General features: G+C 34.3%; 1 protein-coding gene across 13 annotated transcripts in view; it reads right to left on the bottom strand.

The window, feature by feature from the left end:
- LOC147073479 (uncharacterized) overlaps positions 1–13,961 on the bottom strand; it is a 68,651-nt gene extending 54,690 nt beyond the window's left edge. For 12 of the 13 annotated variants that reach the window (XR_015070480.1, XR_015070481.1, XM_085945499.1 and 9 more), the window contains exons 1-10: positions 13,456–13,961; positions 11,478–11,605; positions 10,097–10,171; positions 9,471–9,524; positions 8,391–8,489; positions 6,858–6,965; positions 5,211–5,336; positions 4,723–4,839; positions 4,132–4,257; positions 3,493–3,633 (exon numbers count right to left, since the gene is read on the bottom strand). Coding sequence is in view for 11 of the 13 variants with exons in the window: in XM_085945499.1 (XP_085801625.1) it covers positions 3,493–3,633; positions 4,132–4,257; positions 4,723–4,839; positions 5,211–5,336; positions 6,858–6,965; positions 8,391–8,489; positions 9,471–9,524; positions 10,097–10,171; positions 11,478–11,605; positions 13,456–13,879 (1,398 nt within the window). In the remaining 2 variants the exon portion in view is untranslated. The remainder of the gene's footprint in view (positions 1–3,492; positions 3,634–4,131; positions 4,258–4,722; positions 4,840–5,210; positions 5,337–6,857; positions 6,966–8,390; positions 8,490–9,470; positions 9,525–10,096; positions 10,172–11,477; positions 11,606–13,455) is intronic. The other variant, XM_085945509.1, reaches the window with a different exon arrangement.
- Positions 13,962–14,211: the final 250 nt, after the last annotated feature.

The following is a 14,211-nucleotide window of genomic DNA, read 5'->3' as shown; positions in this document are numbered from 1 at the left end:
ATGAGCCTACTCTACCTGAAGTAAGAAGAGCATAAGAACGCTGAAAAACAATAAAGCACCTGGAACCGACAGGATAACAGCCGAGCTGATAAAGAGTGGTGGCCCAACACTGGAAGCAAATATCCACAAGATAATTCTCAATATTTGCGAAAAAGAAATTCTACCTTAGGAATGGAAGATGGGTATAATCGTGCCTATTCTGAAAAAGGGAGACAAAACAATGTGCGATAACTACAGAGGGATCACAATTCTAAACACAGCTTATAAAGTTTTCTCATCTGTACTGTATAGCAGGTTAATGATCTATGGTGAGGAAATCCTGGGAGAATACCAATGCGGCTTCCGACCAAATAGATCCAGCATAGATCACATCCATCTCATGAGGCAAACTATGGAGAAAGCGCACGAACACAACCTTACACTCCACCACCTGTTTATTGATTTTAAACAAGCTTTCGACAGCATGAATAGGGATAAGATGCTGCAAAGCCTAAAAATACTGGGAATTCCCTTAAAACTAGTAAAGCTAATAAAAACCACACTGACGGATACTCAAGCAGTTGTCACTGTGCAAAATGAGCAAACTGAAAGCTTCAATTCAATCGAATCAGGTGTGAGACAAGGAGATGCGCTATCCACTATGGTATTTAACCTTGTGGTGGAATCCATAGCTCGTGAAACCAACATAAGAGGATGGGTAGACAACAGTACAACGCAGATGTGCGCTTATGCTGACGACATAGTAGTTACAAGCAGATTCAAACAGAGGATGATCGACCATGGTGGCACTATGAAAATAAAAGCAGAAAACGCTGGGCTGCAAATAAACCAGACAAAAACTAAGTATATGGTCAGCACACGCGATCAGGTACCGCTGCAGAATATAGACATAGGACAACATGCATATGAAGAGGTGGACAAGTTCACGTATCTCGGATCCAGCCTAAATACCCAAAATAAGACAGCAGAGGAGATAAAAATCCGCCTTATCTCCGGGAATAAATGCTGGCATGCCTGCAAGCGACTGGTGGGGTCGAAAATTCTAAGCCGAAGAAGTAAACTTCTAATTTATAAAACAATTATAAGGCCAATGGTCACTTATGGCTGTGAGACTTGGTGCTTAACTGAAAATGAGGAAAACAAATTAGCTGTCTTCGAGTGCAAAATACTCCGCAGGATATTTGGACCTACGTTGGAAAATGGGAACTACAGAATAAAAATGAGTTGGAAGAGCTGATTGAACAGCAAACAATCACTACTGTAAGTCCCAAAGACTACGATGGGCGGGACATGTGGAGAGAATGCCTGAAGTTAGAGTGCCAAAGATCATGACGAAGTGGCTACCCCAACGGAAGAGACCCAGAGGCCGTCCAAGAAGGAGATGGGCTGACGCCGTAGAAGTGGTCTGGCTTCATATAGGAAGACCCGGTAACTGGAGAAATGTGGCGAGAGACCGGAGTGAGTGGAGAGCGGTTGTGGAGGAGGCCAAATCCCACCCCGGAATGTAGCGCCGTGGAAGAAGATAACAGACATTTAGCAGTCTGATTGCGAGTAAAAACAATATATGTCATCAAAATTTTATTGTTAATTGAAATCGTCAAAAACTGGTCAGTAAATAAATTATTAATAATAGGCGTTCTGAAATTTAGGGAAGCATTATTTACTTTCAAAAAATTTGTGTCAAATTTGCTGCTGTATCTTTGTTAGAATGTGTACTTTCCGACAAGAAGATCTAGGCAATAGTCGGAAGTCGCTAGTGCGGTTAAAAGTATGAGGAGCTTGTTAGTTCACAGTTTTAACACGTCGCTAACCGGAAGGCACTATAATCGAAGTGCGATTAAAAATGGGAGGAGCTTGTTAGTTCACAGTTTTAACACGTAGCCAAGAAGACTTGTTGGACAGTGGTTGATAGTTTGAGTATTGTCCCTGAGAGATAAATCGTTGCATTGACATTAATTCAGTTTCTATGTTTCGTTTTTAAAAGTTTTCTCACATGAAAAGGAAATCAAAAATGCGGAAAATAGTTTAACGGATTTGTAACATAGAGATATATATTTTTCTTCTGATGATATACACAGGCACAGTTTGTATTTTATGGTTGGATATCAGAGATAATAACTCGGGTTTCCTTTTTTTAAATATTAAGTGCACATTAAATGACGTCTTTTATAAAGCGATTATTAATTATTAATAGATTGCTTTAACGAGGATTCTCATTTTCGGAATATTATCGATTAATGTTTAATGGCCGAGCAGCTTAGGCGTCGGCTTATAATGTCGTGGGTCTCAGGTTCGAATCATGGGTCTGGTAAATAGACTGTTTTAATATATTGTTTTTCAATGAGTCAGAGTATGGACCTAATAGGTTGAGTGGCTAACATCCATTTCTCGTAAAAACAAAAAATCTGTTAATACAAACCTCCACTCCTTGGAGGCCCTAATAATCATATTAGGATATGACATGGTCAAAAGAAAGAATGTTTAGAATAACGTCTTTAAATGTTGACTTATTATATTTATCACTTTTCGGTTGACGTCGAAAGCAATTAAAAATTCTTGTACTTAAAAGTGAAAAACATTTATATTTCTTCCTTATGTACTATCCCAAAGAAATATATTATTTTATACGCATCCATCTTACTTCTCAGTATAAAAAAATGTGGAAAATCCCTGAAGATATTAAGTTCGTAATAATTCTTGAAATTTTTGGCATAGACATCGACACAAAACCATATCACGGCCAGCCAAGTTTTACTAGGTGGACACTTGCAGGCCAGTTATTTTTTGAATAAAATAAATCCCTTAAAAACATGAAATAGGTACATAATGATAAATATTTGTGCAAAATTACCAAATCAACATGTTTCTCGAGTTTATCGTGAATATTTCCACACCAAAATGATAAATATTGTTTGCAATTGTACAATTAAAAAATCGGTGTGTATACTAATGCCCGCGCGTTAGAAGTTATACTTCTTTGGCGTAACAAAACAAAAACAAAACTTTTGATAAACTTGATTCTTTGACTAACTCTTAATTATCTTGTTAAATTACACACTCAAGAAAAGGTCCGCTCATTGGAACGCCATTGGTTTATTTCTATACACTTTAACTTATATTACTAAATTATATAATGTTTTCTCGTTGTTTTTATTTTAAAGTACCAAAAGTCACTCTGACGTTTAATCGTGTGTTTACGTAAAGAATTGGAAATGGCCTACAATAATAAATTCTCTGCCTAGGCAACGGAACAATTTTAAACTATACTATTATACTGTATAATCGTCACTTTTGCAGTATCATACTGTGGCGTAAAGGTAGTGCGTTCGGCTGATGGCCGAACAATCGGTGGTTCGAATCCAATCGAGTGCGTTTTTTTTCTGTGAAAAAATAAATTATGTGTTACATGTCACACGCCAAAAATATACTCTGATCGGATTTCCCAAACGCGCCAAAAAAAGTATAACTTCAAAAAGTAGAATATTAAGTTACCTTCATGCCTACAGGCCCGGGTGATCCCATAGCTCCTGCCATTCCCAAATCTCCTTTAATCCCAGCTACTCCAGTAAGTCCTGGAGGTCCAGCTGGCCCTGTTGGTCCTGGCACACCTTGGATACCGATACCGGAATCACCCTGAAAAACATTTTTCATTTCAAAAATCATTCTTATAGAATGAGAATGTTTTGTCATACCTACTAAGGTATATTTTATTCCTCTCTCGATACTGTGAATTGTGATTAATACTTTGGACGCTGAAGACGCACCTGGCGCGTAATGATCAGGCGGCCGATCGATGTAATTAACGTGAATTTTAAAGGTTGTAATTAAAAAATCATTATCTAGTCAGCAGTGAATGAGTTAAGGTACTCATAATTATTATTGGCGCCACATTTTTGGAGGTTAAAGGGACTATGTCAGTTAAAGAGAATTTTTCAACCTAGCAAAAAAACTATAGGGGACAGCACATGCTCACGACTTATGAAGTAACAGGAATATTAAATGATTCCATCTCACATATCAACGGAGAAAATGTCATAGGTGCTATGTTTTATCTTTTACTATAAATTGTATCTAATTCAAATTAATCTTTCTTCTGTTAATTAAATGTGGAGAATTAAAACATTGAGTTACTTTTATTCCTGCTGCTCCTATCATCCCTGTATCCCCTTTTATCCCTGCTGCTCCATTAAGTCCTGGAGATCCCGCAAGACCGGGTGGCCCGGGAATACCTGCAATACCTGCAATACCAGCATCACCCTAGAAAAAATAAATAATCAAACAATTCATAACTTGCATAGTTTTCATTATTCAATACTATTTGTTATTATTGAGGAGATCGACATATCTGGTGATGATTGCATATTTTTTACTAGACCGACATTAAGTTCCAATAATTATAGTTAACAACACAATATAGCTTTTAATAAATTTATTGACAGAAATTACGACACATTTCATAAAAGAACATCATTTATATTTATCATCATTCGTGGTGCGCACCCAACAACTTGTCGTCTTCATCGTGGTCTATCCTAGGATATCTTTCTATAATCTTCTCTGGATTCCAACCCACGATGTGGATTCCTCCCGCATTCTTAGCCATGTCATTCAATCACCGGGTCATCAATTGGGTCTCACAATGCTCCTCCGTCCAGATGAATTTAAATTAACCTTATTAAATCATAATTAATTATAAGTTATAATGAAAATAATTAAACTTACTTTCACTCCCATTTGACCAGGTATTCCTGTAAGTCCTGGTAATCCTGAATCTCCCTTTAATCCAACTACTCCTGGTAACCCTATAGCGCCAGGTAAACCTTCTGCACCAGTATCACCCTAGAAAAGCAAATTCCTACCTATCATTTTCAATATATATTAAATCATTTAACTTTTTTCCAATACGGAGCGATTAGTTAATTCATCCAAGGAGGAGTATTAATTTTTATTAATTGAATTAAAAAGTCTTGGAGATGAGGTGGTCGATTATAAAACGTTTTCCTAAAATATCGAATACCTACTTAATTAACCTACCTAGTTATGTTATTTAACCTTTTCACCGCGGAGCATTTAATAACTATTTAATTACTACATTTAAATAAAATTCCAATTATATCGAGACAATGATCCACCTTTAATCTATATACTCTACTCCTTGTTCCTAAACAAAAATTGTAATTAACCCAGAAAAAAAGAAGAAGACATATTACTTTGCCTCCTGGATGACCTGTTAATCCCATAGGTCCCATAATTCCCGGATCTCCTTTCAAACCGGTCAATCCTGTAAGTCCCTGTAGACCTATTGGGCCAAGAGAACCGGATACACCAGCATCTCCCTAAAAATCAACAATAGAGAAAAATATTAAAATATTTATAAAAATAATCTCATATACCTAAGTATTATAATAATCTCAATATAAAAAGAGAGAGAAAACATATGGGGCTGTTAAAGAAACTGGCATTGTGAAGATATAATGAGGAGCTTACACACTTTATAGGGGCGAAAAGATTACGTGGCATATGAAAAACAGAAACTGCGCTAGATCAGCCACGTGCATGGAATGCCGGAGGATACACCAGCAACGCGGGTTATGTACGCAACCCCCGAGGGCAATATAAGACCTGTACGGCCAAAATTGAGATAGCTACACTGCGCCACATGAGATTTAAGAATGCTCGGTCAAAGCAACTAGAGAGTGCGGCGCTGAATCGTCCAGGTTGGGGGAAGTTTTTGAAGGAGACCAAGACCCGCCAAGGGTTGTAGTACCGTATAATGATTTATTCTTATAGAAGATTGAAAAAAAAATAGTGGGGAAAATAGATTGCAGAATTACATATATTTTATATGGCATATATAATTTATACAGCCATCTAAGGCTGCGGGTATTCGCTGGTTGCTATATGTTAATGTTGAACCCATTTTGGCCACTGCCCAATGGAAATATGCTAATACGTCTGAAAGGTTAAATTTGAAAGAATATTAATCTGCTCGAAAGGAAAAGGAGGATAAGTCTAAGATTAATATTTTTCACAAGATCAAAAAGAAGATTGATACATTGGACTTTCGGATTTTATATCGGTGGAGAAATGCCGCCAAAAATTACCATCTACCGGATTACCGTAACTCGTAGCATGACAACTGAGAAGCGCCTTTTAACGTAGTATGAAACCAGGAGGCCGATAGAACTAGTATAATGGTTTAGAGTTAGATTGTTTAGTCAGTCTGATTATCTAGCTCCATGCACTACTCATTATTGAGGACAGGTTTCCAACCTTTTCCATGCCTAGCACCCCTAAGACTTGTTTGTTCAATGCTCACATCTTCTACAAAAACACCCCTCTAGAAGTGCATGAACATATTTCATAGGTAAAATTTATTTGACTCCTCTATGCAAAAGTACAAAATCAAATTTAATATCAGTTATTTTTTTCATTTACTTAGGTACTGGGAATATAAATTTTCTATATTCTATTCACAAAAAATATATAGGTATTACGGAAACCTAGATGTTTTTCGACTAAATCCTTTCCCTTTTCTAGCACCCCAGATTAGGAACCGTCGATGAAGTATAAAAAGATATCAATTATCTAAATATGTACCTAGGTATAAAGATCTGTCGTACGAAATATATTGACGTTCAAAATGTAACTACGAAATGTGAAGATTTGATTTGTAGGTATGTTAAATTATTGTAATGATATTATTACCTAACATATATTTTCAAATTGCATTCTTGGCTGCGACTCCAAATGCTGCATTTTTTTTAAATATATCCATGTAAATTGCATTACGAAAACCCTTTTCGATTGATATAGAATATAAATTTATGCCACGATAATAAAATATTATTAATTACTTTACTTCCTGCGAATCCTGCAGGTCCGGGAGAGCCTGGATCCCCCTTTAAACCCTGTGCTCCTTGTAGTCCGGAAAGTCCCCGCTCACCTGGTAGTCCTGGAGTACCCTAGGTATATAAAATGCGGTAGTATTATTGATTACGGCTCCTATTTTTTTGTGACAAAGAAATGCTTCACGTGCCTTCCGAATGTCACTAACCTCCCAATCTCATATAATATATATTATATATCGTCATTACTGAACATTCCTCATACTATAACGTTTCTTGAAGAGGGACCCACGTGCTGCATAGTTAATATAGAAAGAAGAGTTCAAAATTGTACTGTACCGAGGTAAATAGTGCCACCTTGGACTGTGCTATCAAACTCCTTGATCAACGACAATTTGATAATGTTACGTCGGCATTGATACAATGTGCAAATAAACAACTTTCATCTATAACGATACAATCATTATGCTTCAGAGCAAGATACATCTGCCCGTAAAGAAATTATAAAAATGTCTGTAAACATCTGCCCAAACACAAATGCGCAGTAAATGCACTATATATTTTTAATAAATGTTTGTCCTGCTCCATTAATATTAACAAGCATATGCCTACTAGAGGTGAGTTAGACATACTGTCACCAGTTTGTTTACTCAAGTATCGGATGCAACTACCCATAGATATTACGTGTGGCCCAATAAACTTGTTCCAAGATACTTGTTCGAACTCATACGACGAGTTAATCGCGACTCGCCTTTCAATACTAATGACATTAAATGCGCGCGAGCGTGATACTCGTAGCATATTACACGTATGTCGAGCAGTGATACACATAACCGTCATTGGCGTCATTTTTCTCCCCAGTTGTAAAGTTGTGAAAGTGAAGGACAGAAATGGTGACAAGTTCGTTTTATATGGTAAAAATTTGGAGTTAGTTTTAGTTCCAGTTGAGTATGACACTGATAAGTATTTGCGAGTTTATCTGGTTTCGTCACGTCGAGTTTCTCAATTTTTTGTGTTATAATTGGAACATATAAACTGAATTCAAATTTTATGCGTGATTGTGTAAATAGGTAATAATTATATAAAATAATTTGTGTAAAAATGGCTTCTAAAAAGCACTGATACAACTTTGTACGCCAAACGCTATATATAATATACCAAATACTAATAAGTATTTTGGAACAAGTTTCGATACTAAGTATTTTTTATACTGGGTAGTAAGTAAGCTTAGTTTTCAAAATCGATCAATTTTCCCACCTCTAATGCCTACACATAAATACGCAAACATTCTGTCGCTACTTCCATATTAGGATAGGTACCTAATATAGGTAAAATATTCACGAAGTCGCAATAATTACAAAGTATGTGAATACGTTATGTTTTACATCTATGGTGGAATACAAAAAAACATTGTCACTGTAAATATATTGATTACATATATAAATCTTAGTGAACAGTTTTCATATAAGTTTTTATTTTTTAGCGTAGTTGGTTGAGACTAGACATTAGATATTTATTATATTAGAAATAAGGTATAATTACAATTGGCCCCATAAGTCCTTGATCACCTTTGTTGCCTCTCATCCCGATTAATCCTGGAGGTCCACTTTCACCTGGTGGGCCAGGCGGACCGCGATCACCCTTAAAAGATATTAATTAATTAATATATACATTACAATAAAACATCATTTCAATACCCTACTTTCAATAAATTAATCTGATTCATTGAAGTAACAGTTTTAAAAGTCCAATAGACTTTATTTTAAGTTAATACGTATAACATACTTAGTAATTTTTAAGTAGTACACATTTATCTACATAGTCGTGGACTCACACCCCAGCACAACATATATTCAATATATGGGTTTAGCGGGGATACAGAACCTATTTAATGGTGTAATATATATTATACAGGTGTGTTTAAAAAGAGCAGGCTCGCTCGCTAGCTCTTAGGCAGTGCTCGAAATGGTCTGGAGCGGACTGGAACGCAGCTCCGGTTCGTGAAATCCTCGAGAATATCGCTCCGTTTTGTTGAAAATTTATACATAACTTTCTGGTTCGTAAATATTTAAATTTTGTATAAATATTTAAATACAAAACACATGGTAGGTGTATAACAGAAAAACAGACATTTTTTAATGTTTTTGAAAAATTATCAAACGCTCCGATTGGTAAAAAAAATCTTTTTCGAGCGCTGGACACTTAGACCCGCCGCCCATAATTGGCTCGTTAAGTCCAGGATTCCACCACATACATAAAAATAGAAAATACCAAAGCTATATATTTTTTATTTATTTAGATATGTGTTAGTCATAGAGGATTCGGTCGTTTTTATATTTTATTTTACAGAGTTATGATTATAGGAACCTATAATGGTAGGCCTTCCAAGCTTCTGATGCATCGTAGGCCTACGCTGCGGACGTAGCCGATATACGTATATTGTTGTGATCTGTGTCCTGTATTTATTTCCTGGGAAACTTTCTTCTTTTCGGATTGTCTGTCGGTGACAGTGGTTTTGTGGATATTGTGTGTTAACTTCGACCGTCTATAGTACACCCTCTCTCAAATAAATGAATATATTATACATAGTATATCTATAAAAATTAAGCTATATTTATTTACCTTAACATCCTTTAGAGCTTGAGCGACCATACCCAGCCCAGCTGCTTCCAAGTCCTAAAAAATACATAATAGATAAATTGTATAGAAGCAAATCAAGATTAATATAGTACAAACAAGTCCCAAAACTAACTTAAGTGTAGGTAGTGTGTCAACATAAAATTTATTTCAAGTACATACTTAATATCAAAGAGTAAGATTTCGATAATAAGAAAAAAAAATTATGTTTTTATCTCTTCCAAAATTATTAGGCAGGTACCCAAATTAAAAAAAAGTTAATCCATGATCGATGTGAACAAAATAAAAAAATAGTTATGAAGTATGTTTATCCAATGCTGAAAACATCAGTGCAATATACCCAGACCATGGGTAACAATAATTGAGACCGGTTTCGTCTAACTTGCGGGTACTATACTCGTAATGTTGTAGATACCAGACTCTTATCATAAATGAAACTTTCTCCCCTGAACTTCATAATATTTAGCCCATTTGGATCGTCCGTGTTAATGACGCATATTGGTCGCTGTTGGTTGAGAGAACGGGTGAGTATTATACAGTCGAGTACCTACCTCAAACACCATGTAAGTGTAGGAAATCATCAAAATGTATTCAATAGTAAAAACTATTACCTTTATAATATCGGCTATATCATCGCCTGATTTACTTTTCGTTCCACGAATGCGTCTTCTATGAACATTATTTTCCTGAAAATAACAAATAATATAAGTAGGCGTACAAAATATAATAATATGAAATAATATGTTAACTTGCTTACTAATATTATATTATTATTGCCTTATTCTGAAATTAAAAATCACACACAATTGGTTTGAATGTTAGCCATTTGCATAGTACGAGACGGTTCAAATCCTTAGAATTGGGTGTTGACATAATTTGAAACTAACGGTTGGAATATAAAATAAAGGTAATGATGAAACTTAGGCCACGTGACAAGTGAAATATTTTCTTGTCATTGTAGGTAATTGGTTAGAATGTAATTAACACCTTCCGTTTTAAACTCGTGGTGCTCGTCGTAGGCTGAACATGTCGCTTGGCGAGTGGATAACTGTTGGAGAAATGTAGTCTCAATGGTACCCCATGGGTATTAAAAGACTATAGGTCCATGCTGGCGTATGCATATAACAGCAAACTGCATTCAAGCTATGTAATGCAAATTTGCATGCATAAACCTAAATAGAGACCGTTGAATAGTGACGTCACGTTGCTGACGTAATACGCGTCATGCCGTGACTAATGTTACCAATTTTTAAATTTTTATTCCCCGATAATTAATTTAAAATTTTGAAATTGTGAATAGTTGTAAAAATGTGCAAACGGTACCATATAAATTTAATAATTATAAATGAATAATTAACATGAACTTTAAAAAAAATATTTGTTACAATATCATATTTATTTTATACTTCAATGCACAAAAGGATGAAGTATGCCCCGTAAACATTTCCATAATATGGCAATATAGCTTCGCGGGCTCATTGACAATATTGACATTTCCATCGATCCTCGATATCTGTATACATGTTTACAATTTTAGTATGTTTACCATCATGAATCCATCTCTAGCCCAACGACGACGGGCAGTTAACTTCAATCAAGACGAACTAAACCTACTAAACGCTTGTTGTGATGAACTCATTTTAGACATAATATATGTATTGGTGCGCATTCCTGTACGCATCTTCGTGACGTATGCATTTTTTATAGTTTCCTTATTCGGCCGATAAATGACTAACTGTGTTGAGCGCGGTTCGAAACTGTATGAATACGGCTGTAAACCCTGATGGATCAACGAACGTGGTAGCGCAGAACTAGAGAGCGAGGAGGTCTGAAAATCTGAGAGTAGATTGACTACGGTTGAAGGCTTTTATTTTTTATAATACAGTTTTTTGTTTTTATGTATATTTATTGTGAGTGAACGTATTTAACTTCAAATTTGTAATGTATTTTCATGCAAATAAATTAAATATAACATAATTTGGATGAACTTACCATGTACTCTCTTTTGTACCGTTTACTAGTATCATCACCAAACATATATGAATTTTCAATTATCGTATTCGCTCTGTTTTCTTCACTTTTCACATAAGGATTACTCTCCCCCTTTTCACCCTTTTCACCTAAAATCAGGATTTATTCACAGTAAATCGTCACTGGGCTGTTAAAACCCCAGATGTAACAAATTCCGGTGGGACAAAAATTGCTTTAAACCTTAACGTTTCTGAATAACTCGATTTATCTTGCTTCAACGTACATTGGAGGTTTTACGGTCTTATTAAAATTAGATAATCATATAAAACATTATAGACATATCATAGAAATGATAGATAATACCTACTTGGAATCAATATTGATATTTCCTTATGTTTATAAATATTTGTAGTGTTTGAAAGAGGATGTACATTATTGTAGTAGGTATATGACAGAACTGTTTTTATTTGTGTGTTTATATTCTAAAACATTAGAGCGAGAAGTATAAAAGAATACTATTTTATGTAATAAAAATACTTTATGCAGTTATCAAATGTTTAAAATAAATATAAAGGATAATAAGGCTTCAAAATTATGTAAATATATTATCTACAACGTTTAAGGAATGTCTAGGATCATGCTTTGAAAATAGCATAAAAGCTCCATTTTGACGTACGCTGAGCATGTCCCCCCTTATTGTAATGACACTATTATTATGTATACTAAAATCCATGTAGTCCGTCATACAACCTTTAGACTTCCCAAATAAATGTTGACATAACTGTGACTCAACATCTCAAAAATACGAAGAATCCATATTATATAAATATATCTGACTGGCTGACGGAAGATGTTCATGGATTGTAATACAATGTTAGTAAAAAATGGTTTTACATTCTTTTTGAAAAGATGTTTCCAACCACAGCCGACTCTATGATGATGGCGCTGTCCCAACTCATTTTGTGCGTATAATAATATACCTATCACTTTTATATGTGTTTGTAGAAAATTACCGACGTTATGCTTCTTCGAACGCGTATCTTAATTATTGCAATTGAATATGCAATGCAACTAAAAATGATAGAATAAGAATATTAAGCCATATTGTTTATAATTTTGATAACTTAGGTATATTTTTTGATATTTTTATAGCATTAAAATCAGTACGACCAAACCCGACATAATTCATATAAGCCTTAGTATAATAATTAATTTCCCACATAAATAATATTTATTATAAATTATGTTCCTTCTACTTTTTATATACAAATAATAGTTCTAACAAAAACTACGTAATATTTTGGTTACGTATTTATTATAATTCAATTAATTTAAATATTTTCTGGATAACCGTCTTTTGCCACAAGCATTTATAAATACGATTTGAATTATCTAATCTCCACAATGCGGACCGATCGCTGCTTAAGTGCAGTATCTTCTGTTGAATAAGTAGAAATTCTTCTGAATTAAATGAGTAATATTGCTGGATCAGTCTTTTAAAATATTCTAATATAATGCATATCTCGCTATTTGAAATAAATATATATGAAAAACCTTCTAGCATTGAAACAATATAAGGTATTGAACATTGTTTTTCGTCTCCTGAACATTTGACATATTGTCACTAATCTAACCAATCTGGCAACGGCATGTCGACATACAGAGTTCATACATTTCTGTGGGTGTTATAAAATACGATGTGTATTATAATTATTATGTTGTATTGAAAAACCTTAATTATAAACACAGATTGCATCAGATTAGTTTTTTTAGGTACTTATGTATATCCAATGTTAATTTATTATTCATGTATAAAAAAGTGAGTGTGCCACGACAATTTAATAATTTTAATTTTGTGCCCCTGAGCAATAAAAGTTGTGGAAACAGTGCTAGAGAAGATGACTGAAATAACCGGGCGCTATGTTAGAATCGGAAACTAGCAAATAAAATCTATTGTATAAATCGATAACTATTATTCAATAACATGTAGGTATTATACCTTTAGGACAGTTACAATTTTGCATTCTTCTAATATTCGGCATTAAATCGATCACTTCTTCTTTTGAAAAGCTCCGTTCCTGGGAAATACTTGCCGTTGTAGATGATTCATAGATTTCCGCCATCCTTTTATGAATTCTTTCATAGATTTCATTTTCAATCTGCTTCATTATTATATCACTAGGCATAAAACTGACATAACTTTGCATAGATTTGGTATCACTTAACTCACTTTGCAACATACCACACCTGACAATAGCGTAGAAACTTAGAAAAAAGGAAATAATCCACGCAATTTTATTGTTATTACCACTCTTACTTGGAATATCTTCTACAGTGAATACTTTGTTTTGTTTATGTGCTAAATCCATTTTTCCATATATTGCTGGATCATTTCTATTAGGAAACGGCTGGTTTTTGTACATTATTTAATGTTTTAAGTTTTAATGTTTAAATTACTTATTAATATAAAAACGTGTTGATCTTATTGTATTCCTTATGTATACTGAATATATTATTGACTTGCCTTATACATAATGTTATTTTATATCATGATTATTGCAATTTAACCTATCAGTCTGACCTTTTCTTTGAGTTATCTCTGTTATCAGTATTAGTTTGCCGGTACTTCCCTCAATCCAATTGCGAAATACTACATAAACAAATAATGCTTCTTGGAATTCTAGTAAATAATATTGATTATGGACTTCATAATTTATATGGGGTGTCTTAATTATTAAATTTATATACCTAATAT

Source organism: Rhyacophila brunnea, unplaced genomic scaffold (assembly GCF_057557595.1).
Source record: "Rhyacophila brunnea isolate RB1 unplaced genomic scaffold, BYU_Rbru_1.0 scaffold_18, whole genome shotgun sequence".
Classification (NCBI taxonomy): Eukaryota; Metazoa; Arthropoda; class Insecta; order Trichoptera; family Rhyacophilidae; genus Rhyacophila; species Rhyacophila brunnea.
This window is presented reverse-complemented; position numbering and strand designations above follow the sequence as displayed.